Consider the following 25920-nt stretch of genomic DNA (forward strand, 5'->3'; position numbering starts at 1 on the left):
CTAGTGTCAGCTAAAAAAACTTTCAAAAATATCTGGAACATGCTAACATCTCTGTTGACGAGTCTATAATACATAAAACACTATAAAGGAATGGTGTTCATGGGAGGACCCCACGTAAGAAGCCACTGCTGTCCAAAAAAAAAAAAACATTCCTGGCGGCCTGAAGTTCGCAAAGGAGTACCTGGATGTTCCACAGCGCTTCTGGCAAAATATTCGGTGGACAGATTAAACTAAAATTGAGTTGTTTGGAAGGAACAGACAACACTATGTGTGGAGAGAAAAAAGGCACAGCACACCAACATCAGAACCTCATCCCAACTGTAAAGTATGGTGGAGGGAGCCTCATGGTTTGGGGCTGCTTTGGGGCTTCAGGGCCTGGACAGCTTGCTATCATCGACAGAAAAATGAAAAAAATGAATTCAAGTTTATCAAGACATTTTGCAGGAGAATGTAAGGCTATCTGTCTGCCAATTGATGCTCAACAGAAGTTGGGTGATGCAACAGGACAACGACCCAAAACACAGAAGTAAATCAACAGAATGGCTTCAACAGAAGAAAATACACCTTCTGGAGTGGCCCAGTCAGAGTCCTGACCTCAACCTGATTTAAAATGCTGTGGCATGACCCCAACAGGGAATCAAATCAAAGTTTATTTACAGTGAAATGCTTACTTACAGGCTCTAACCAATAGTGCAAAAAAGGTATTAGGTGAATAATAGGTAAGTAAAGAAATAAAACTACAGTAAAAAGACAGTGAAAAATAACAGTAGCGAGGTTGAATACAGTAGCAAGACTATAAAAGTAGCGAGGCTGCATACAGAAACCGGTTCGTCAGGCTGATTGAGGTAGTATGTACATGTAGATATGGTTAAAGTGACTATGAATATATGATAAACAAAGAGGCTCAGTAAAAGAGGGGTTGGCGGGTGGCGGGACACAATGCAGATAGCCCGGTTAGCCAATGTGCGAGAGCACTGGTTGGTCGACCCAATTGAGGTAGTATGTACAAGAATGGGGTTGGGGGGGGGTCTTATGGCTTGGGGTAAAAATTTGAGAAGCCTTTTTGTCCTAGACTTGGCACTCCAGTACCGCTTGCCATGCGGTAGCAGAGAGAACAGTCTATGACTGGGGTGGCTGGGGTCTTTGACAATTTTTAGGGCCTTCCTCTGACGTCGCCTGGTGAGAGGTCCTGGATGGCTGGCAGCTTAGCCCCAGTGATGTACTGGGCCATACGCACTACCCTCTGTAGTGCCTTGCGGTCGGAGGCCAAACAATTGCCGTACCAGGCAGTGATGCAACCAGTCAGGATGCTCGCGATGCTGCAGAACCTTTTGAGGATCTCAGGACCCATGCCATATCTTTTTAGTTTCCTGAGGGGGAATAGGCTTTGTCATGCCCTCTTCACAACTGTCTTGGTGTGTTTGGACCATTCTAGTTTGTTGGTGATGTGGACACCAAGGAACTTGAAGCTCTCAACCTGCTCCACTAGAGACCCGTCGATGAGAATGGGGGCGTGCTCTGGCCTCCTTTTCCTGTAGTTCACAATCATCTCCTTAGTCTTGGTTACGTTGAGGGAGAGGTTGTTATTCTGGCACCACCCGGCCAGGTCTCTGACCTCCTCCCTAAAGGCTGTCTTGTCGTTGATCAGGCCTGCCACTTGTGTCGTCTGCAAACTGAATGGTGTTGGAGTCGTGCCTGGCCATGCAGTCATGGCTGACCAGGGAGTACAGGAAGGGACTGAGCACTCACCCCTGGGGAGCTCCGGTGTTGAGGATCAGTGTGGCAGATGTGTTGCTACCTACCCTTACCACCAGGGGGCGGCCGGTCAGGAAGTCCAGGATCCAGTTGCAGAGGGAGGTGTTTAGTCCCAGGATCCTTAGCTTTGTGATGAGCATTGAGGGTACCATGGTGTTGAACGCTGAGCTGTAGTCAATGAGTAGCATTCTCACATAGGTGCTCCTTTTGTCCAGACGGGAAAGGGCAGTGTGGAGTGCAATAGAGATTGCATCATCTGTGGATCTGTTTGGGCGATATGCAAATTGGAGTGGGTCTAGGGTTTCTGGGATAATGGTGTTGTGAGCCATTACCAGCCTTTCAAAGCACTTCACAGCTACGGACGCGAGTGCTACAGGTCTGTAGTCATTTAGGCAGGTTGCCTTTGTGTTCTTGGGCACAGGGACTATGGTGGTCTGCTTGAAACTGGTTGGTATTAGAGACTCAATCAGGGACATGTTAAAAATTTCAGTGAAGACACCTGCCAGTTGGTCAGCACATTCTCGAAGCACACGTCCTAGTAATCCCTCTGGCCCCGCAGCCTTGTGTATGTTGACCTGTTTAAAGGTCTTACTCAAGTCGGCTGCGGAGAGAGTGATCACACAGTCGTCCGGAACAGCTGATGCTCTCATGCATGCCTCAGTGTTGCTTGCCTCGAAGCAAGCATAGACGTGATTTAGCTCGTCTGGTAGGCTCATGTCACTGGGCAGCTTGCAGGTGTGCTTCCGTTTGTAGTCTGTAATAGTTTGCAAGCCCTGCCACATAAGATGAGTGTTGGTGTAGTATGATTCAATCTTAGCCCTGTATTGACGCTTTGCCTGTTTGATGGTTCATCGCAGGGCATAGCAGGATTTCTTGTAAGCTTCTGGGTTAGAGTCCCGCACCTTGAAAAGCGGCAGCTCTACCCTTTAGCTCAGTGCGAAGGTTACCTGTAATCCATGGCTTCTGGTTGGGTATGTACATACAGTTAGTGGGGATGACGTCCTCGATCATGGTGTTCAATAAAGACATGAAAACAATTGTTTGTGTGTTATTAGTTTAAGCAGACGGTGTTTGTCTATTGTGACTTAGATGAATGTCAGATCAAATGTTATGACCAATTTATGCATTAATCCAGGTAATGCCAAACGGTTCACATACTTTTTCTTGGCACTGTATGCCCCATTTCTTTATCTTACGGTTCTGATTTGGTGTACAGGGAGAATAATGTTCCGAATTCTGTCGCTGTACATTTCAAAAGTGTCTGCACATCATATTGACTATGTTCGTCCTAGCTCGCTCATTAATGTCTTAATCAAAATGACTGATGGCCTTTTATCCGCTCGCCATCCCCTTATGCCATAGTTTGTACATCTCAATTGTCAGTAGAAAACACATTTGTTTAAGCAAGTGGCAGGTAGCCTAGTGGTTAGAGCATTGAGCCAGTAACCAAAAGGTTGGTGAATTGAATCCCTGAGCTGACAAGGTAAAAATCTGTTGTTCTGCCCTTGAACAAATCAAATGTATTTGTCACATACACATGGTTAGCAGATGTTAATGCGAGTGTAGCGAAATGCTTGTGCTTCTAGTTCCAACAATGCAGTAATAACCGAGTAATCCAACCTAACAATTCCAAAACTACTACCTTATACACACACACAAGTGTAAAGGGATAAAGAATATGAACATACAGATATGAATGAGTGATGGTACAGAACGGCATAGGCAAGATGCAGTAGATGGTATAGTGTACAGTATATACAGTGCCTTGCGAAAGTATTCGCCCCCCTTGAACTTTGCGACCTTTTGCCACATTTCAGGCTTCAAACATAAAGATATAAAACTGTATTTTTTTGTGAAGAATCAACAAGTGGGACACAATCATGAAGTGAAACGACATTTATTGGATAATTCAAACTTTTTTAACAAATCAAAAACTGAAAAATTGGGCGTGCAAAATTATTCAAGAGTGTTAAGAGTGTTAGGCCAATAACCCGAAAGATCGCTGGTTTGAATCCCCGAGCTGATCAGGTGACAAATCTGTAGATGTGCCCTTGACCAAGGCACTGAACCATAATTGCTCCTGTAAATCTGCTGAATGACTAAAGTATAAATAATTGACTGGAACTCTCTGCTGCAACTGTTGCTCCAGCAGACACAACAGAGACCCACTCCCTAATATAATCTGCGACATTGCCTGTCTAAATTAATGTACCATGAATACATAACTAAATTATAAAATTGGTGTAGTTCAATTTATCGAGTGATAAAATACTACTATATTAAATATGTTCAATCTGCTTATCCATTCAATAAACAAAGCAGATTAGACCCTACATTTCCTTTCAGGCAGATTATTTGGTGCCTAATCCAAGGGGTCCTTTGCCGCACAAGGAAATCATTTTTACTTATCAACACAAGTCCGATGTTTATTTTGAGAGAAATCGAAGGTAATAATTTGGTTTTAGACTATATTCTATAATGAACGATATGTAATTATTACTAATATATGTTGACACTTGTTTTTGGTTTATGCAGACGATTGACATCGACGATCTTAATGTTCGCGGGCTACCAAGGCATTTGTTTACCTCTCGAGTCGCAACTCAATCCGAAGTGGCCTAACAGTTATCTAGCTAACACGTTAGCAACGTAACTTTGGCTTAATGTGTGCAGTTTTGTCAAAACTGGTGGTAAAAACATTGACACTTTTTCGTAGTTATAAAATAATTGCACATAGTATTCGTACAATTGCTAAATTACGGTTCTTACCTAACCGTGTGTTCAGCAAGTTAGCTTAGTTCATGTTATGTTAGCTATACGTGCGTCGTAGGTAAGACAATGTCAACATAGCGAACGTTACCTAAACAGCACTATCACAAATGCAATTTAATAAGAGTCGAATAGGCTCACAACGCACGTTGGCAAACATGTAATTGGCGTGTAGTCAACTTGGAGGTTTTATGCATTTTATGACATTACCTGATATGGTAGTTGGCGGAGATTTGAAAATAACTAGCGAACGTTAACTAACGTTCGCTATTGCAATATTCAATCAATGACATCTCATCTTGTGATGCTTTCACCAACGGCTGGCTCAAACTTTTAGCAACTCGGTCAGTCACAAATCAAAGTTTGTCACTTGAGCCGAATACAACAGGTGTAGACCTTACAGTGAAATGCTTACTTACAGGCGCTAACCAACAGTGCTAGTACTGTAATAGCGACATTTTGTGATACATGTGTAGCTAGCAATGTGAATTAGCCAATGATATGATCAACGAATATTAACGTTAAGTCAAAGTTGATATATATTTTTTAGATAAAAAAATACATGACCTTGCGCACACCCAGAATAGTTTATGCACAGGTACTGACGAACAGCGAATAAACTAAGTGGCACACTCCATGTATAAACTCCCAGCAATTGAATGGGTATTTACCAACGTTTCGGGGTCACTGTGCCTTCTTCGGGGTAATATCATGAGTACTTGAACCGGGTTATGTAGACAAACAGTGCAATTAGTGTAACCAATGACAATAGTGAGGGGTGTGTCATAATAATTAAGTTAATTCAAATTAATTAGTGAAACTGTTAAAAAATAGTATATGGCATATTAAATATATTACGCTATTGTTATCATATAGAAACATAATGGAATATTGGAAATCATATTAGCATCAACATACAATATTGTTTAATTCAATTTCACCTAATTTCGTATTTCATTTCATTTTTGTTACATGAAATCATTTGGTTCAACCTTAATATATAATGAGCATCATCAACAGGGGGAACATATTAGGTGTACGCTAATAAGCTGTTTACTAAGGAAAAATTTGTTCATAAGAAGGGCCTGAGATCAAAGTCAATATTCAGGACTCTAGGGTTCAATCTTTTTTTATTGAACCTTTATTTAACAAGACAAGTCAGAACACATTCTTATTTACAATGACGGCCTAGGAACAGTGGGTTAACTTCCTTGTTCAAGGGCAGAACGGCAGATTTTTACCTTGTCAGCTCGGGGATTCAAAATCTAGCAACCTTTCGGTTACTGGCCCAACGTTATTAACTAGGCTTGCCTAGCACTGATATGGGTAACACTGCTAATGTGAATGATTCAACTTTGTTTTTCTAGAATGCTTGCTGAGGGCAAGAGATCATTAAACATGGATGAGAAAGAGGTGAGCTCCTTTAGTAACAAGGAGAAAGACAGAGAGGGTGATAGACGGCCCGCCTCCTCCCGGGATAAAGTGAAGGATGAGGCAAAGATGAGTGGCAAGAAAGATATCGGTAAGGCCGCAGAGGAAAAGAGGAGGAGACTTGAGGAGGACAAAAGAAAGAAGGAAGAAAAGGAGCGGAAACGGAAAGAGGAGGAGAAACTGAAGGCAGAGGAGGAGCAGAGGAAGAAGGAGGAAGAGGAGAAGAAGCAGCAGGAGGAGCAGGAGAGGAAAGTTCAGGAGGAGGAGGCCAAGAGACAGCGTGAAGAGGAGGCAGCTCAACTCAAGTAAGAGCTCAGGGGTGGAACCACCATAGTAATGTATCTACTGTAGGTGCTCTCAACATCATAAACTTTGTGTATGTTTAGTATTTGTGAATTCCGATAATTGCTAACTTGATTCTCCATCTTTCTTCCCACTCCAGGGAGAAGGAAGAGGGTCACCAGCTCCACCAGGAGGCCTGGGAGCGCCACCAGTGCCGGAAGGAGCTGCGCATCCGCAACCAGAACGCCCACGAGGGCCGTCCCGAGGAAACCTTCTTTAGCCGCCTTGACTCCAGCTTGAAGAAGAACACGGCCTTCGTCAAGAAGCTGCGCACGCTCACTGAGCAGCAGCGTGAAGCCCTCTCCAATGACTTCGGCTCGCTCAACCTCAGCAAGTACATCGGCGAGGCGGTGGGCTCGGTGGTGGAGGCCAAGCTGAAGATCTCTGATGTGGGCTGCGCCGTGCACCTGTGCTCCCTCTTTCACCAGCGCTACGCTGAATTTGCCCCACTGCTCCTCCAGGCCTGGAAGAGGCACTTTGAGGCACGCAAGGAGGAGAAGGCGCCCAACGTGAGCAAGCTGCGCACCGACCTGCGCTTCATTGCAGAGCTTACCATCGTGGGCCTGTTTACGGACAAGGAGGGCCTTTCGCTCATCTACGAGCAGCTGAAGAGCATCATTGGGACAGACCGCGAGACACACACGCATGTGTCGGTGGTCATCAGCTTCTGTAAGCACTGTGGGGACGACATCGCGGGCCTGGTGCCTCGCAAAGTGAAGGCTGCACGGGAGAAGTTTGGCCTGGCCTTCCCTCCCAGTGAGATCATCAACACGGAGAAGCAGCAGCCCTTCCAGAACCTTCTGAGGGAGTACTTCACCTCGCTCACCAAGCACCTGAAGAAGGACCACCGCGAGTTGCAGAACATCGAGAGGCAGAACAGGTGATGGGGCCTAGGCTTCCTGGGAGAATTCTTTCAACATGACCCATCTCACAACTTCTCTTGTATTATTGATTTCAGTGTATACTCCTGTCACAGTACATGATGCATAGCCATTTTGAGTAACATGCTAAATGTCTTTTAGTGTACATACTGACACCTCCATGTTTTTTCTTCCTCCAGGCGTATCCTCCACTCCAAAGGGGAGCTGAGTGAGGACAGACACAAGCAGTATGAGGAGTTTGCTACATCCTACCAGAAGCTGCTGGCTAACACCCAGTCTCTGGCTGACTTTCTGGATGAGAACATGCCAGAACTTCCACTGGACAAGACTGTGCAGGAAGGTAAAGAATAACAATCCTTGTATACTCTTTATTACTTTGGTATAGGAACAATATAAAGACTGTTGCGTTTTGTTGTCATTTTGGGTGATTTTTGTTATAAAGCCACATTGTTACACTTATATGTAGCCAACAGTCTTTGGTGTCTGTATGTATCTAACCATCTCCTCTCCTCTCTGTGTGATAGAGCACGGCCCTGGCATTGACATCTTCACCCCTGGGAAGCCCGGGGAGTATGACCTGGAGGGGGGCATCTGGGAGGACGAGGATGCCAGGAACTTCTATGAGAACATGGTGGACCTGAAGGCCTTCGTCCCCGCCATCCTGTTCAAAGATAACGAGAAGGGCAAGGACAAAGAAGAGGCTGCTGGTAAAGGTACAGCCGCATACACACATGCACACAGGCACAGACACACGGACTCACACTGTATGAATGACCCTTCTCTTGTTGCTGTATCCTTTCCTCAGAGGCTAAAGATGCTGCGGCCACCACAGAGGAGTTGGAGTTGGAGCTCGAGGCTCTAGACATCGCTGATGACCCTCTGGAGCTGGATGGACCTGACGAGGCAGAGAACGAGGCAGAGCTTGCCAAAAAACTATTGGACGAGCAAGGTAAAGATGAAGGTATTCTCTACCCACCAGCCTGCCTGCCACCAAGCAGCACACAACACCCAGCGCTTTGCACTGCCAGCTGTCCATTTTGACAGTTACATCAAGAGGGCGGCAATAATCAAATATCTACAACCTCTGGATAGAGGAGGCATGTTGGTTATTGACATGGACAGTGTATTGGTGTTTGTGTGTCTCTTCCAGGGCTCAAGTTAGGGTATGAGAGAGGTCAGGGAAACAGAGCTAAAGCCCACTCATGGGTGCTCAGTGCCAATCAAGTAAACAGAGGTGTGTTGCTGAGCATGTGGAAACCAGAGTCATTCACAAGGTTTCTAATATTCCACATGTATCAACCCCATTCTTAGGTCTATACCTATGCTATGGCTTTGCTGTTTCTGTTTCTGTCGCTGAGTGACTCTAAGTTCGCTAAGGGGATATTTGGAGCATGACTTTGTTGTATTCATGTTTGACTGTGTCCTCCCTGTTTCCGTGTGAAGAACAAGAGGATGAGGAGGCAAGCACCGGGTCCCACCTGAAGCTCATCGTGGACGCCTTCATCCAGCAGCTTCCCAACTGCGTCAACAGAGACCTCATAGACAAGGCAAGGAGAAAACACAACACACCTTCAGCATACCAGAAGGATCTATTCCATGCATAACAACTTGAGTTTAGCCACAAAGGCAATGATTCACAGGGAATGTGGTACTAAATACGCAATTGTGCAGTGAATTAGTCTGACCGTTTGTGTGTTTGTTCACAGGCTGCCATGGATTTCTGCATGAACATGAACACCAAGTCAAACAGGAGGAAGCTGGTCCGGGCTCTCTTCACCGTTCCCAGACAAAGGTACCAGACTCACTATAAAGCAGATAGTTCATTTGAAAGGATTTGATCAGGAAGCTGGTCCAGACTTTCTTCACTGTTCCCTGACAAAGAGCACACACACACACACGCAAATAGTTAATGGAAGGATTTGATCATGGATTGATTTGTGTGGGAATGTTGTTGTTTTTTTGTCCTTTTTCCCCCACTAGGTGGTGCCGTTGCTCATTTAATTTGAAATGGCATAAAGGAGTCAATGGTACTAACACCATTGTAAAGCTCATGGTTGTGTTGTGTTCTTCCAGGTTGGATCTGCTGCCCTTTTACTCCCGTCTGGTGGCCACCCTTCACCCCTGCATGTCAGATGTGGCCGATGACCTGTGCTCCATACTCAAAGGAGACTTCAGGTTCCATGTAGGTCCCAAGACTTTACAACAGCTATTAACACCTTCGTCTTTGTTGTGTCTTTCATACAGAACCACTTCCTCGTTAAAATAGGACCTGTACTGAAGGAAACAAACAGTTTTGAAGGAGATTTCAATACAGAATGCTTGCTGTGTTTCTTTGTAGATCCGGAAGAAGGACCAGATCAACATCGAAACCAAAAATAAAACTGTACGGTTTATCGGGGAGCTGGCAAAGTTCAAACTGTTCTCTAAAACGGACACTCTGCATTGTCTGAAGGTAGGGGATGCTTCTCTTTCACCAGGAAGCTGTGCTTTCATTAGCTAGGTTTCCATCCAATTGGTTGACAGATTTTCATACAACTATTCTAAAATTTGAAGGGAAAAAAAACATTTTCAAATATTCCAACAAGAGGTGTGTTTCCATCAAATGCTGTGCGCGTTTTTCATGTACCAAATAAAAAGCAGAAGTTCAATGTTTCCATTTCATTTTTAACTCTACCAATGGTTTTGTCACCAAAACTGTCGCAATAAATAGGTAACTTGCCCAATCTGGTTTTGGCGCATGCTCTCGAGACAACAGTTCGATGATAAAGTGGACAGGGTAGGTTATATACGATGAGATATGGATAAGAGCAATATCATTTGCATTTGATAATTGGCGGGCTTGCATCCATCATCACGTCACCAGCATTCAAATAACACCTTCTAAGCTCATCACCATCCATCACTTAACCACCAGCACTTATTTCAGCTGCCTATAAACTTAATACTTTTCCATGCTGTAGTGGTAGTACAACTTCATATCCAGCGTTCCTCGTGACTCCCAAGTTTACATCGTCATGATGGTTTTATTATATCAATATTTGCGCATGAAGGAGTTTTCACTGCAATTGTCACATAATTCAATTTACCGACACAAAATGATCCCACCATGTCGAACGAACAAATTGTTTGTCGACATTTATGAAATTGTACTGACACTTCCTGTCTCCATCACGCCTGTCGTGATTTTAAAAAAAAGATATATGACATGACTTTACTCGCATAAAAACTGTGAATGGAAACTAGGTTACTGTTACAATTATTGTATTACACTGCCATCATCATGTTACTGAGTGATGTGTGTGTGTGTGTGTTGCTCTACAGATGCTGCTGTCAGACTTCTCCCACCACCACATAGAGATGGCCTGCACTCTGCTGGAGACCAGTGGACGCTTCCTCTTCCGATCCCCCGACTCCCACCTCCGGACCAGCGTCCTTCTGGTACAAACACACACACGCACATACACACGGCAATGCACACACGTACGTATACAGCACAGGAGGTTGGCGAAACCTTTAATTAGGGAGAACGGCCTCGTGGTAATGACTGGAGCAGAATCGGTGGCATTTTTTTGGAATAGATTGGACACATGGTTTCCAGGTGTTTGATGCCGTTCCATTTGCTCCGTTCCGGCTATTATTAGGAGCCGTTCTCCCCTCAGCAGCCTCCTCGAATGTACAAGCACACACACCTATCAAACACGATACTGGAATTCCCCAAAGGTTTTGGAGTGCATCCAAAGTTCCGGAGAGAGACATGTCTTGGCCTTCCTAACTGGTGCCAAAATCCAGGGTTAAATCTGATTTATAAAGTGCTATTAATCCAGCTTTATTGTCCCTAAATTGCATTTGGACGAGGTTATTCATGTCGCGTGCACAGCGGCCATATTTTCTAGGTTACGTTTAGCAAGATAATAAGAAAACAAACCTTTTTTGAGGGGCTTTTAGTTGGGTTCTATATTGAATGGCTCACTTGTTTTTGTATGTTTGCTTGTTTCAGGAGCAAATGATGCGTAAGAAGCAGGCGCAGCACCTGGATGCTCGCTACGTGACCATGGTGGAGAATGCCTACTACTACTGCAACCCCCCGCCCATGGAGAAGACTGTCAGGAAGAAGAGGCCCCCGCTGCAGGAGTACATCCGCAAACTGCTCTACAAGGACCTCTCCAAGGTCACCACGGAGAAGGTATGAAGATTATTACATTTGAGTCACTTAGCAGACGCTCGTATCCAGAGCAACTTACAGTTAGTGGATTCATCTAAAGATACAGTGAGCTCCAAAAGTATTGGGACAGTGACACATTTGTTTGTTGTTTTGCCTTGGTACTCCAGCACTTTGCAGTTGAAATGATACTATGAGGTTAAAGTGCAGACTGTCAGCTTTAATTTGAAGGTATTTTGATCCATATCGGGTGAGCCGTTTATGAAATTACATACATTTTTTACATACATTTTTGTCCATAGTCCCCGCATTTTAGGGGACCATAGGTATTGGGTCAAATTCACTTATGTGTATTATAATAGTAAAATGTATTTGGTCACATATTCCTATATGCAATGACGATACAAACTTGTTGGATGCATCTGCTGTGTTTCAGATAATTTTGTGCTCAATAGAAATGAATGGTGCATAATGTATTGCGTCATTTTGGAGTCGCTTTTATTGTAAATAAGAATAGAATGTGTTTCTACATTCTACATTAATGTGGATGCTGCCTTGATGCTACGGATCATCCTGAATGAATCGCTATGAGTGAGAAAGTTAGACGCGCAAATGTCATAACCCCCAATACATGCTAACCTCTGACGATTACAGTAACAGTGGAGGTTAGTATTTTTTTTGGGGGGGGGGGTCATATTTAGACCTCTGGAACTTTCACTGGAACGGTTTCGCCACCTTGTAGAGTCCATGCCTCGACAAATTGAGGCTGTTTTGAAGGCAAAAGGGGAGCAACTCAATATTAGGAAGGTTTTACTCATATTTTGTACACTCATGCTACACACACATCACAACTGCCGCGACCAGACTCTTATTATACAGCTCTATTTATACCGTTGCCCCCCACCCTCCCCGTAGCCAGTACACATGTAAATATTGAACTATAAATTGTGCCTTCCTGTATTATACTTATGTGTTATTCTATTCTACTGCCAATTATTCTCTTTTTTCGTATTCTTGTTGCATTTTCAAGAAGGGACCTGCAAGTAAGCATTTAGTTGGACGGGTGTATACCATGTGTATCCCGTACATATACGTCTAATTAAACTTGAAGTCAGTAAGGGGGGATTAAAGTCACGCGCAAGTGTTAGTTCACGAAAGGCTTTACATTTTATTTTTATGGTGCCTCATTTATACATTCACTGGCTTATGCATATTCATCAAAACACTATAGAGAGATTTGAGGGGGGGAAAGGGTCTTGACCCCCCCCGCCCGATTAGTCTGTATTTGATTTAACATAACAAAAAACTAACCCACAACAGAAGTATCAAACACCTGCCGATTATCATCTTTCCTCTCTTCTCTCGTTCTCCGCTTCCTTGTCTCCCTCTTCCTTGTCTCCTTCCCCTTCTCTCCTCCCTCCCCTACCCTAGGTGTTGAGGCAGATGCGTAAACTCCCCTGGCAGGACCCAGAGTCTAAAGGCTACCTGATCTGTTGCATGGTCAACATCTGGAACATCAAGTACAACAGCATCCACTGTGTGGCCAACCTGCTGGCCGGCCTTGTGGCCTACCAGGAGGACGTGGGCATCCACGTGGTGGATGGGGTCCTGGAGGACATCCGCCTGGGAATGGAGGTGAGCACCATGGGAGGGTGTGGGGAGGGCAAGGCAAGCCCAGGGTGGTGAGCTGTTTCTGGGATTGGAGGTGAGGACCAGGGAGGAGGAGCTGGTTGGAGTCAGGCCCAGATTCAAGAGTTCATTCCTGGATGTACAGTGCCTTGCGAAAGTATTCGGCCCCCTTGAACTTTGCAACCTTTTGCCACATTTCAGGCTTCAAACATAAAGATATAAAACTGTATTTTTTTGTGAAGAATCAACAACAAGTGGGACACAATCATGAAGTGGAACGACATTTATTGGATATTTCAAACTTTTTTAACAAATTAAAAACTGAAAAATTGGGCGTGCAAAATTATTCAGCCCCCTTAAGTTAATACTTTGTAGCGCCACCTTTTGCTGCGATTACAGCTGTAAGTCGCTTGGGGTATGTCTCTATCAGTTTTGCACATCGAGAGACTGACATTTTTTCCCATTCCTCCTTGCAAAACAGCTCGAGCTCAGTGAGGTTGGATGGAGAGCGTTTGTGAACAGCAGTTTTCAGTTCTTTCCACAGATTCTCGATTGGATTCAGGTCTGGACTTTGACTTGGCCATTCTAACACCTGGATATGTTTATTTTTGAACCATTCCATTGTAGATTTTGCTTTATGTTTTGGATCATTGTCTTGTTGGAAGACAAATCTCCGTCCCAGTCTCAGGTCTTTTGCAGACTCCATCAGGTTCTCTTCCAGAATGGTCCTGTATTTGGCTCCATCCATCTTCCCATCAATTTTAACCATCTTCCCTGTCCCTGCTGAAGAAAAGCAGGCCCAAACCATGATGCTGCCACCACCATGTTTGACAGTGGGGATGGTGTGTTCAGGGTGATGAGCTGTGTTGCTTTTACGCCAAACATAACGTTTTGCATTGTTGCCAAAAAGTTCAATTTTGGTTTCATCTGACCAGAGCAGCTTCTTCCACATGTTTGGTGTGTCTCCCAGGTGGCTTGTGGCAAACTTTAAACGACACTTTTTATGGATATCTTTAAGAAATGGCTTTCTTCTTGCCACTCTTCCATAAAGGCCAGATTTGTGCAATATACGACTGATTGCTGTCCTATGGACAGAGTCTCCCACCTCAGCTGTAGATCTCTGCAGTTCATCCAGAGTGATCATGGGCCTCTTGGCTGCATCTCTGATCAGTCTTCTCCTTGTATGAGCTGAAAGTTTAGAGGGACGGCCAGGTCTTGGTAGATTTGCAGTGGTCTGATACTCCTTCCATTTCAATATTATCGCTTGCACAGTGCTCCTTGGGATGTTTAAAGCTTGGGAAATCTTTTTGTATCCAAATCCGGCTTTAAACTTCTTCACAACAGTATCTCGGACCTGCCTGGTGTGTTCCTTGTTCTTCATGATGCTCTCTGCGCTTTTAACGGACCTCTGAGACTATCACAGTGCAGGTGCATTTATACGGAGACTTGATTACACACAGGTGGATTGTATTTATCATCATTAGTCATTTAGGTCAACATTGGATCATTCAGAGATCCTCACTGAACTTCTGGAGAGAGTTTGCTGCACTGAAAGTAAAGGGGCTGAATAATTTTGCACGCCCATTTTTTCAGTTTTTGATTTGTTAAAAAAGTTTGAAATATCCAATAAATGTCGTTCCACTTCATGATTGTGTCCCACTTGTTGTTGATTCTTCACAAAAAAAAACAGTTTTATATCTTTATGTTTGAAGCCTGAAATGTGGCAAAAGGTCGCAAAGTTCAAGGGGGCCGAATACTTTCGCAAGGCACTGTAAGGGCTATGTGAAGAGCCCGAGCAGGAGAGATTGATGGTACTTTTTTTATGACTTGAATGAGTGATTGTTGAGGCTACGTGTTGTATACCGTGTGAACAGGCTGTCAAACTGCTTGTTTCTGGTTCAGATATGTGGTTTGCGTGATAGAAGTTCATGTGGGTGAAGTCTTCCCTGGGGCTTATTTATGGTGTTTCTGAGCACAGATGCACTCAACTTCAACACCTTTCTGCCATTCCACCTCATCTGCTTTCTCTCATCTCTCCCCCTCCTCTCCATGTCTATCCATCTCGCCCATTTTCTCCTCGATCTCACCCCCCATCATCGCTCCTTCTCCTCTCTCCTTTGCAGGTGAACCAGCCGAAGTTCAACCAGCGTCGGATCAGCAGTGCCAAGTTTCTGGGGGAGCTCTACAACTACCGCATGGTGGAGTCAGCGGTCATCTTCCGCACCCTCTTCTCCTTCATCTCGTTCGGCGTGAACCCGGACGGCAGCCCCAGCCCCCTGGACCCCCCCGAGCACCTGTTCCGCATCCGCATGGTCTGCACCCTGCTTGACACCTGCGGACAGTACTTTGACCGCGGCTCCAGCAAGAGGAAGCTGGACTGCTTCCTCATCTACTTCCAGGTCAGTCGGTATGACCGTTTAACCTCCCCTTATTTCACTCCTCTCAGCCTCTCTCTCTCTCTCACCATGAATGGTTTTTGATACTGTTGTGACATAATGTCAAATACATGAATTCGTTACAAGACTGTCCCTAAATTGCGATGTGTTGTTGTCTGTCCTCCAGAGGTATATCTGGTGGAAGAAGAGTGTGGAGGTGTGGAGTGCAGAGCACCTGTTCCCCATCGACATTGACTACATGATCAGTGACACCCTGGAGCTTCTCCGGCCCAAGATGAAGCTCTGCATCTCCCTGGAAGACTCCACACGACACGTCACCGAGTTGGAGAGGGAGTTCCTCGTTAAACTGGGTAAGAGACGGAGAGAGAGCGATTTTGACAGACACACAGGAATGCATGCTTAAGGGCACACACGCATGCACACACACACGCACATTACAACAAGGTTGTTAAAGATCATTGTCATACACGAGTCCCCCACATGTTTCTAGTGCGTGTGTGTGTGCCTGCAGGCCTCGGAAATATGTTGCTGTAGCAGCTAGCTCCTCAGGTTGGCCCACTCCTGCTCTCTGTCCTCCCTGCTGAGCAACATTCCCCCGTGTGTAGGAGGCTGCTTCAGCTCCTACCACTCTCTGTCTGTCAGACAGGTCTAATTCCCTCATAATAACACACATACCTGGCCCTCTCACACATATACCACAAACACACAGCAGTCAGACCTGCCTGCACTGTAGCCTGCCACTTAAAGCGCACACTCTTAAGTCTGCACAAACAAAAACATATTTACTCAAGTAAAGTGTTCACTTCAGGGTTATAGGGGAATATTAATAAATACCTGAGTGACATCCCAATGACACGATGTGTCAATATATTGTCAAATACAACATAGCCCTATTGCGCCTGCTGTTCTAAAGTGGCACAATACTGAAAGTGTTTCTTTAGGTGAAACACAGTTGTTCGCTATCTGATGGAGAGGAAAGTAAAGAGATGCACAGAGATAGAGAAACAATCAAGAGACCGACAGGATGTAGATCATGAAATACCCCGTGGGACACAGAGGAGGAAGAAGGAAGCATTCGCTTAGCGGGTGTAATGCGTTCTGAGTCACAGAACAAGTAGTCCGCTGTATTAACCCAGGCACAGAACATTGTCTCCAGGTTTCAAGGTGCTGACGTGGAGTGCGAGAGAGAACGCTTTTGAAAAACCCTGTGCGTGTCTGTCCGTCTGTACCGTGAGTGTTATGAGTGATTGATGAGGGTGATGTAAGCCACAGGCTGTACAGTGGCCTCATTGTTTCGCCATTCATCCTTTAACCAAGATAAGGCACTGAAGGCATTCCTCTGCCTCTGCCGAACCCTCCTTAACTAAGTTCTACTGCTTAGTAGCGTCTCTTAACTATACATCTATCTGCTCCTCTACTGCTCTCAGCTCATCAGGCTTCTGAAGTTATATTCATGGTCTCCCCAAGCATCTGTTTTCTCTCGAAGTCTCTTGCTTCAAGACTTAGTCTTGCAACCTGACACTGCGCCATTCGAATGAAGGTGTGTGTGTGTGTGTGCGTATGTGTGTGTGCGTATGTTTGTGTCCTGCAGGACTGGCCATGGATGGACAGAAGGACGGCCGGCCCTCCAGTGCCATGGGGAGTGAAGGCGAGGCTCTAGACGAGGATGACGAGGATGACGACGAAGAGGGAGGGGCGGACACAGAGGAACAGTCTGGCAATGAGAGCGAGATGAATGAGCCAGAGGAAGAAGTGATTCTGTCAATTTTTTATTCATCCATTCATTCATTGCATGTCTAAGACACAAGTCTCTCATAATAGGTGGATACTAGATCTCTCACTCGTTCACTCCTCTATCATTCATTCATTTGGCCCTCACCCCTAGTTTTGTAGGGGGGGGTCGCAAACTGAGGACAGAAGCCCAGTCCTAAGCAAGATACTGTATAAGGAAGCGGGTCATCTTGTTGTGTTGCTAGATTGATGTGTTGACTCAACTCTTATCATGCCCGACGTACAACAATAGCTCTCCAGGTTTAGTGTTTTGTTTTTCTACCTTACAGAAGCTAGCACACAATCACCCCCCCATCTAAGAACCTGCTGTGTGTTCCAGGAAGGGTCTGAGAATGAGGAAGAGGAGCGGGAGGAAGAGGAGGAGGAGAACACTGACTATCTGACCGACTCCAACAAGGAGAACGAGACGGACGAGGAGAACAATGTAAGAAGATGGCAAGGAGAGGGAGAAAGGGAGTGGGCTTATTGTGTTGCTGACGGTCTTGTCCTGTAGGAGGTGACCATCCGTGGTGGCGGTCTGAAGCATGTGGCATGTGCTGAGGATGAGGACTTCATCCAGGCTCTGGACAAGATGATGCTGGAGAACCTGCAGGTACAGTATCTCTCCTATTCTCTCTAATCTGTGTGCCACAGTCACTATGTCCGTAGTACTGTACTACTTTTGTTAAATAAACAGGTATTAACAGGAGTTTGTGTGTGTGTGTGTGTGTGTGTGTGTGTGTGTGTGTGTGTGTGTGTGTGTGTGTGTGTGTGTAGCAGCGGAGCGGGGAGGCGGTGAAGGTGCACCAGTTGGACGTGGCCATCCCCCTGCAGCTGAAGAGCCAGCTGAAGAAAGGCCCTGGAGGACCCGTCTGCTCTGGAGAGGGAGATGGAGGCATCTCAGACACCATGCAGTTTGTCATGCTCACGCGCAAGGGCAACAAACAGCAGGTACACGCACACACACATACTAACTTGTTGAAGTCTCCTTCGCTGTTAGTTCAGTCAGATCCCTCCACAGAATCAGCACTGTCAGACAGACCCAGTGATAATATTGACTCTGAGCTGAGTGTGTGTGTGTGTGTGTGTGTGTGTGTGTGTGTGTGTGTGTGTGTGTGTGTGTGTGTGTGTGTGTGTGTGTGTGTGTGTGTGTGTATTTATGGCCCAGTCTGCTGGTGGAATGAATGGTGGTGGGGTAGAGACGACAAGCTCTTTTACTGTTGTAGGTTCAGAGTGTGTACACATTCTCTGTCCAGAAAAATCAAGACGTTAAAGTAAACCTCTCTAAACTCAGTCCACTACACTTCCAGCAACTGCTTTTAAAGGACATTTACCGGATTACAAACCTTATGTAAACATTTGTTTTGACCAAATAACAGTACCGGCTATAGACGTTTTTTGTTGATGTAAAATGAAGCTATATAAATTGCTTAATGCATTATAGATGCCGTGTCTCTCCATACACCCCCATGCTAAACACACTATCCCCTCCTGTAGTGCGTTTCCTGAGGTGAGGATAAAGCGGTTCAGTGTGTGTTAGTAAGCGTCACAGCTATCTGGACCCCTCCCTGTCAGACACATTCACTGCATTCCTCTGTCAGCTCCACACCATGGGAGTGGCCCTCCCTCACTTTCTCTGCTGCCTGGACCACCGTCCGGGAAACACATTTGAGTTTTAGCACGGCCAGAGAAAAAACATCACGGGGCATGTTGTAAAAGGTTGAATAGTGAGCCAGGAGAGCATGTTTCTGCAGTGTGAATACTGAACACTTGTCCCATTGTCTGCCGACAGCATGAGATGTAACTCTTGCTCCTTCTCAATGCTTAATGTGCCTGTTTCAGATCTCCTAACTGGAGTTAAAGTTCTTGAATGTGTCTCTGTTTTGTCTCTCTTGTTTTCCAGTTTAAGATCCTGAACGTGCCTTTATCCTCCCACCTGGCTGCCAACCACTTCAACCAGCAGCAGGCAGAGCAGGAGGAGAGGATGAGGATGAAGAAGCTCACTCTGGACATCAACGAGAGACAGGAGCAAGAAGACTACCAAGGTATTAAATAGGGTGTCCACTCACTCTGCCTCGAGTGGGTGAAAACTAACTTTGGTGATAAAATGTCACTTCCTTATGTTATAAAATACATTTTACCAAGGCAAATGTGATTATTCATGTTCCGAGTCATTCGGTGTGGTCTTTATCTAACATATCATTAACTTTATATCCAAAATGTTGGATTTCATAACCTAATACAGCCGATAAAATAAAAAAAAACAGTCACCACTAGCCGGCCTCCGCCCAGTACCCTGCCCTGAACCTTAGTCACTGTTACTAGCCGGCTACCACCCGGTACTCTACCCTGCACCTTAGAGACTGCTGCCCTATGTACATAGTCATTGAACACTGGTCACTTTAATAATGTTTGCATACTGTTTTACCCACTTCATATGTACAGTGCATTCGGAAAGTGTTCAGACCCCTTTACTTTAAAAAACATTTGCTACGTTACTGCCTTATTCTAAAATGAATGAGGGAAAAAACTATTTAATCCATCTACACACAGTACCCCATAATGACAAAGCAAAAAATATATACCACATTTACATAAGTATTCAGACCCTTTACTCAGCACTTTGTTGAAACACCTTTGGCAGCGATTACAGCCTCGAGTCCTCTTGGGTATGACGCTACAATATTGGCACACCTCTATTTGGGGAGTTTCTCCCATTCTCTGCAGATGCTCTCAAGCTCTGTCAGTCGCTGTACAGCTATTTTCAGGTCTCTCCAGAGATGTTCGATCAGGTTCAAGTCTGGGCTTTGGCTGGGCCACTCAAGGACATTCAGAGACTAGTCCCGAAGCCACTCCTGCGTTGTCTTGGCTGTGTGCTTAGGGTCGTTTGTCCTGTTGGAAGGTGAACCTTTGCCCCAGTCTGAGGTCCTGAGCACTCTGGAGCAGGTTTTCACCAATGATCTCTCTGTACTTTGCTCTGTTCTGCTTTCCCTCGATCCTGACTAGTCTCCCTGTCCCTGGCGCTGAAAAACATCCCCACAGCATGATGCTGCCACCATCATGCTTCACCGTAGCGATGGTGCCAGGTTTCCTCCAGACGTGACGCTTGGCATTCAGGCCAAAGAGTTCAATCTTGGTTTCATCAGACCATAGAGTCATGCTTCTCATGGTCTGAGAATTTTTAGGTGCCTTTTGGGAAACTCCAAGCGGGCTGTCATGTGCCATTTACTTAGGAGTGGCTTCCGTCCGGCCACTCTACCATAAAGTCCAGATTGGTGGAGTGCTGCAAAAATGGTTCTCTTCTGGAAGGTTCTCCCATCTCCACAAAGGAACTCTTTGTCACCTCCCTGACCAAGGCCATTCTCCCCAGATTGCTCAGTTTGGCCGGGCGGCAAGCTCTAGGAAGAGTCTTGGTGGTCACAAACTTCTTCCATTTAAGAATGATGGAGTCCACTGTGTTCTTGGGGACCTTCAAGGCTGTACCTATCCCTAGATCAGTGCGTTGACACAATCCTGTCTCGGAGCTCTACGGACAATTCCTTTGACCTCATGGCTTGGTTTTTGCTTTGCCATGCACTGTCAACTGTGGGACCTTATATAGACAGGTGTGTGCCTTTACAAACCCAATTGAGATGGTTTGGGATGAGTTAGGAAAAGCAGCCAACAAGTGCTCAGCATATGTGGTAACTCCTTCAAGACTGTTGGAAAATCATTCCAGGTAGCTGGTTGAAAGAATGCCAAGAGTGTGCAAAGCTGTCATCAAGGCAAAGGGTGGCTACTTTGAAGAATCCAAAATATATTTAGATTTGTTTAACACTTTTTTGGTTACTACATGATTCCATATGTGTTATTTCATATTTCATACAATGTAGAAAATAGTAAGAATAAAGAAAAACCCTGGAATGAGAAGGTGTGTCCAAACTTTTGACTGGTACTGTATGTATGTGTGTGTATATATATATATATATATATATAATATATATTCTGACATTGCTCGTTCTGATATTTCTTAATTTCTTAATTTTTTTACTTCATGCATTATGTGTGTTACTGCACTGTTGGAGCTCGAAATACAAGCATTTCGCTGCACCTGCAATACAAATCTGTGTATGTGACCAATAAATGTCGATTTGATTTGAGTAAGCACCGTGCTCTGTTGAAATAGCGACGCAGGTTTCTTGTAGCATCTTTTGAAGAGTTGACATTTTGTGGCTGTCGTCTTTAAAGTTGTTTCTGCAGGTCGCAGAAAAGCTAAATTAGCATGACACGAGCTGAATTAAATGTAAAAGGCTTTGAAAATAATGAACATGGTATACGCTCAGTGCTCCGTTGACATTTCACAGAGATATGCTTGTTTTTGTGTGAAATCTTCTAACTGAAAAAGCGTATAATATGAAAATACTATGTGTCATGTTTCAAAACTGATATCCATCTTACCTCTATTGTTTTATGTACTGCCGATTCAAAGAAAGATGACGAGTTCAATGGGAAAGTGAGCCTGTCAGGGAGCAGTAGCCTTAATTCTTGCAGAGAATCCTCCTAGCTGACGCAATGCAATTGTCCTGACTGTTGCCTACTTTTCTTCTCGCGCCTCCATTGATTTAGTTCTGGCCATCCTACAAGAGTTTAAAACTCCCAATAGGTTTTGTAACGGATTATGATAGACATGAGGTTTGGAAGAGACATGAGGTTTTCTTAGGAGTTACACATTACTTTACTCGTTTGTCAAAAGATGCATTTTTGATTGGACACCCTTTTATTATACAGTACTGATAAGAAGAGGGACAGCTGGAGAATGGGGCATTGGGAAAAGAAATGGGGAGTGTTTTTGAGAGATAGCAGGAGTACGACCAAAATTCAACATTTTGTTGGTTTGTGTTGCATTTGTTTCTGTAGCATTGTCTTAAACTCGCGTGGTTTGTGTAGCATTGCGTTTACCTTCTTGGTTTTTGCTATGTAGAAATGATGGCGTCTCTGGCCCAGCGGCCCGCTCCCGCCAACACCAACCGGGAGCGGCGCCCGCGCTACCAACACCCCAAAGGGGCACCCAACGCCGACCTCATCTTCAAGACCGGAGGAAGGTGAGACTCGCTCCTCAACTTACTTACCCACTACACACACACACACACCACCAGGGCCTGGAATCAACAGCAGACCACCAGCCAAATGCTGGTAGAAAGTCGGAGTGACTGGTGAACTTTCTTTAATGCAGCAGTCACAGTGGCTGGGACAGTGGTGGAATGAAAAGTTTGTTTTGTGTCCTAATCACCACCACACCTAAATACAATCACACACAGCCTGTATTCACTGCGGGGGGAATAGGGTTGGCATTAGAATGGGATCCTGTCGAAGGACTTGGTGCTAGTCAACTCACTGACTCTCCCTCCTTGTTCTCTGCACCTGAACAGAAAGCAGGAAACAAAGCAGGAGAGAAATGAAAGGCACGAAAAGCGTGACAGACAAGAAAGGCAAGAGAAACACAAGAGAAACAACAGATATGAGGGCCAGGAGGCTAGGGCCAGCCAGCTCAGTCGGACACGCTACTGACAGACTGCATTCTGCACTCAGGCCCTGCTTATGTTAAAAACAGAAAGGGTTAATGTCTCCCAACTGTCAAAAAATATTTTGTTTTGAGTATTCTGATCAGATACAGACTTTGTCCCCCTTTATTTTTGCACAGTGAAAGAAAATATATCTGTTCTGCTTTGCAGGCACTAAAGTGCATTTTCATATTATTTTTCCTTAAAGCTGTAAAGATTCCTTTCTATCTTTGGAAATAAAGATTGCCCGAACTTTCTATTTTCATGAGAACAGAAATAGCTTGTGGTTCTTTGTCCTTTCCTCATATTTGTATTGGAAAAGTGACAATAATTCAGAAAGGAGATATTTAGATCCACGTCAACATAACGCATCATATTCATGCCTGACATACATTTGACAGATGCTTACATGATACTGATGGCAAAGTACACAATGATGTTTTTGATGAATAACAAAACTTTATTTTGAATTGTCACTCACAATTACATTTTCTCACGAACAGACGCTAGACCATTGCAACCTATGGATGGAAGGAGATGCAGTAATGATGGTACTGAAGGAGTGAATGGGGACAGATATTGGGGCAGGAGGTTGAGGGAAGGATGGGTGGGGGAAAGGAGGTGGATCTTGGATGGATGTTTTGGGGATTTGAGGATGGGATAAATACTCCAGTGAGTGTTCTGGAGACAGCTACTACAGTAAAGCCCTGCTCTGTCCCCTAGGAGATGCTGATTGGAGTCTGGCCGAGGGAGCAAGCAAATGAGAGAGCAAGGCAGGGCGAGCAGACCATCGGTCTCGCCTGAGCAGGGAGTGAGTCCGCCAGCCGCCCACTGACGCAAGCGCAGACCCCCACACCTAACCCCGCCGCCGGAGGAAGAGAAGGAGAAAGGGCATCAACGAGGGGTGGGGAAGAGGGGGGCACCTCCTTCAGCCAGTTAAGGCGTTCCAGAGAACACCCCTTCCTTTCTGTGCGTCGCCCGGGACGACACCAGCACAGCAGCACAAACACCCACCCCGCCTGAACAAAAGAACAAATCAAAAGATGAATGAAAGAGCGATCGACCAGCTGTCGGACGTATGTACGGGCAGACATGGACGAAGACAAACAGACGCACGGACAGCTGGGCTGCAGGACTACAGTCGTCTTCTCTTCGCTCCCGTGCAGGATGAGGATATAGTGTACAAGGGCTCATGAGGAGGACAATGGACAGAATGTGTCAAAGCAAAGGGGACGGGTGAGGGTGTAACATCTTTGGAGATGAACTGTGCTTCTCTTACTGGGAACAGATCTGTTGTTCAGTCTTTTTTCTCTCTTTATCTAGCTAAATCACACACTGTTCAAAGGCAGCTTGATGGAGGAGGAGGAGGAGAGGGAGCACAGATGGGGTCACCACTACTAAATGACTCGATAAACAAGGGAACAAGGAGGACAGGATGATGTACAGAAAGGCGTGGTTGCTTGTGTGAGCAAGGGTTACAGATGTAGGATCTTCATTTGAGTCAGTTTGCTACAGCAGGACAATAATCCTGCAGCAACAGGAAATGTGAATTATTATGATTAACAGACTTTTTGGTTACATTTACATAAATTTTTGTAAAGTTGAAATTAAAATCTTCAGAAGCCTTTTTAAACCTCATGAACTACACGTTTTAAAATGTCCTGCATTGCAGGAAAGTAATTTGTCCTGCAACAGGGTGATCAAATTATGATCCTACATCTGTACCATAGAGATGGTTTGCCCCTCCGAACCCTGTTGGAAGTGGAACACCTTGTCACGGTGACGACCCTGACCCCAAGGCGGTTACAAGACCAGGGTTGACTGACCAGCGTTTCATCATCAGAAATAAAAAATAAGTGATGAATATAATACATATTCTTTATTTTTTCAGCATTTTTGCTTTCTAGATGTTTCCTTTATTTTCATGAAAAATCTATACTTTTTTGGGGTGATATACAGTTTGTTGATTTGGAATTTGTCTGCTGTATTGTAGTTTTGGACAAATGGATAAGATACTTATCTGTGCTCTTGCCTCCTGAGTCATGCTCAGTGATGATCATTTCTGTTTGATTATTTCTGTCTGTTGAATATATAGATAGATAATCTGTACTGTACTGCATGGGCTTTTCTGCACCAGCTCTGTAAGCCGATTTCTGCCTGTGTTTCAGTAAAAGTGTCAGTTTGTGACTCAGTCCTCTGGCTTGACTTCTTTACTGTGTCCATGATCTGTGTCCCACCCAGGGTTGGGTAGGTTACTTTCTAAGTACAGTTACTGGTCACCTGTCCAAAATTGTTATCAGTAATGTAACTTTTGGATTACCCACACTCAGTAACGTAATCTGATTACATTTAGTTACTTGTAGATTTCTTACCCCTTAAGAGTCCTTAGAAGAATACAAAAATGTATGTTACCAATTGAACCAAATTTATTGCAGGATAAATAAATGTTGAAGTTTACATAGGTGACCATATATGGATGTTACATTTTACTTTATGAGTTGGTTATGTAGGCTTCTTCTAACCCATCACTTTCTACTACATATAAAACGATTAAATTATATATTTACATTAAAAAACAGTCTATCAGAATTCCAGTCAGTCCAATAGATGTTATACCCGTTAATCTTCAAGAATAGGACTTGGAAATATAGAAGTATAGATTAGCCAAATGCTTTTACCTGAGCATAACCCCAAAACGAAGGACTTATTAGCCAGCCCAATGTTGTCTATTTTGTTGTCACGGAGGACTGATTCGAGCTGAAAATAAATAATGCTCTCATGGAATGGCATGCTTTGAGCACTACAGAAAAGTGCTATTTACATGTGAAAAATGAATGCCATATACTGCATTTGCTATAGGCCTATTGGCTAACTTTTTTTTGTGACACTTTGATATCTTGATAATATGCAGCTGTTTAAAGGGCAAATCCACAGATGAAACTGCCTTCTCAGCAGAGTTGCAAAGAAAAAGCCATATCTCAGACTGGCCAATAAAAAGAAAAGATTAAGATGTGCAAAGGACACAGACACTGGACAGAGGAACTCTGCCTAGAATGCCAGCATCCCAGAGTCACCTCTTCACTGTTGATGTTGAGACTGGTGTTTTGTGGGTACTATTTAAAATGAAGCTGCCAGTTGAGGACTTGTGAGGCGTCTGTTTCTCAAACTAGACACTCTAAAGTACTTGTCCTCTTGCTCAGTTGTGCACCGCGGCCTCCAACGCCTCTTTCTATTCTGGTTAGAGCCAG

The 25920-nt window shown here is 44.6% G+C and overlaps 1 protein-coding gene across 10 annotated transcripts; it reads left to right on the top strand.

Moving 5' to 3' along the window:
- The first annotated feature begins 4121 nt into the window (after positions 1–4121).
- On the top strand, positions 4122–24859 carry LOC112214404 (regulator of nonsense transcripts 2-like). 10 transcript variants are annotated; one of them, XM_042298149.1, is made up of 23 exons: positions 4122–4202; positions 5892–6260; positions 6398–7177; positions 7358–7518; positions 7703–7891; positions 7984–8139; positions 8622–8725; positions 8885–8970; positions 9252–9360; positions 9517–9630; positions 10500–10616; positions 11176–11361; positions 12769–12972; positions 15090–15365; positions 15529–15712; positions 16954–17114; positions 17473–17577; positions 17647–17745; positions 17910–18083; positions 19036–19177; positions 22093–22213; positions 23176–23223; positions 23396–24859. In XM_042298149.1, exons 2-22 carry the CDS (start codon positions 5893–5895, stop codon positions 23180–23182), a joined length of 3843 nt encoding a protein of 1280 aa, XP_042154083.1. In that variant the 5' UTR covers positions 4122–4202; position 5892; the 3' UTR covers positions 23183–23223; positions 23396–24859. The 10 variants fall into 10 exon arrangements, with proteins under 10 accessions (XP_042154083.1, XP_042154084.1, XP_042154082.1 ...); XM_042298150.1 differs by having other exon boundaries at positions 23399–24859; XM_042298148.1 differs by lacking the exon at positions 23176–23223.
- The last annotated feature ends 1061 nt before the right edge of the window (positions 24860–25920 follow it).

Source organism: Oncorhynchus tshawytscha, linkage group LG15 (genome assembly GCF_018296145.1).
Source record: "Oncorhynchus tshawytscha isolate Ot180627B linkage group LG15, Otsh_v2.0, whole genome shotgun sequence".
Taxonomy (NCBI): domain Eukaryota; kingdom Metazoa; phylum Chordata; class Actinopteri; order Salmoniformes; family Salmonidae; genus Oncorhynchus; species Oncorhynchus tshawytscha.

Coding starts and splice junctions, on each gene's coding strand:
- LOC112214404 (XM_042298142.1), top strand. CDS start 5,893: ATGCTTGCTGAGGGCAAGAGATCATTAAACATGGATGAGAAAGAGGTG. Junction 12,973..15,089: donor ACATCCGCCTGGGAATGGAG/GTGAGCACCATG, acceptor TCTCCTTTGCAG/GTGAACCAGCCGAAGTTCAA. Junction 22,214..22,540: donor ATCTTCAAGACCGGAGGAAG/GTGAGACTCGCT, acceptor GCACCTGAACAG/AAAGCAGGAAACAAAGCAGG.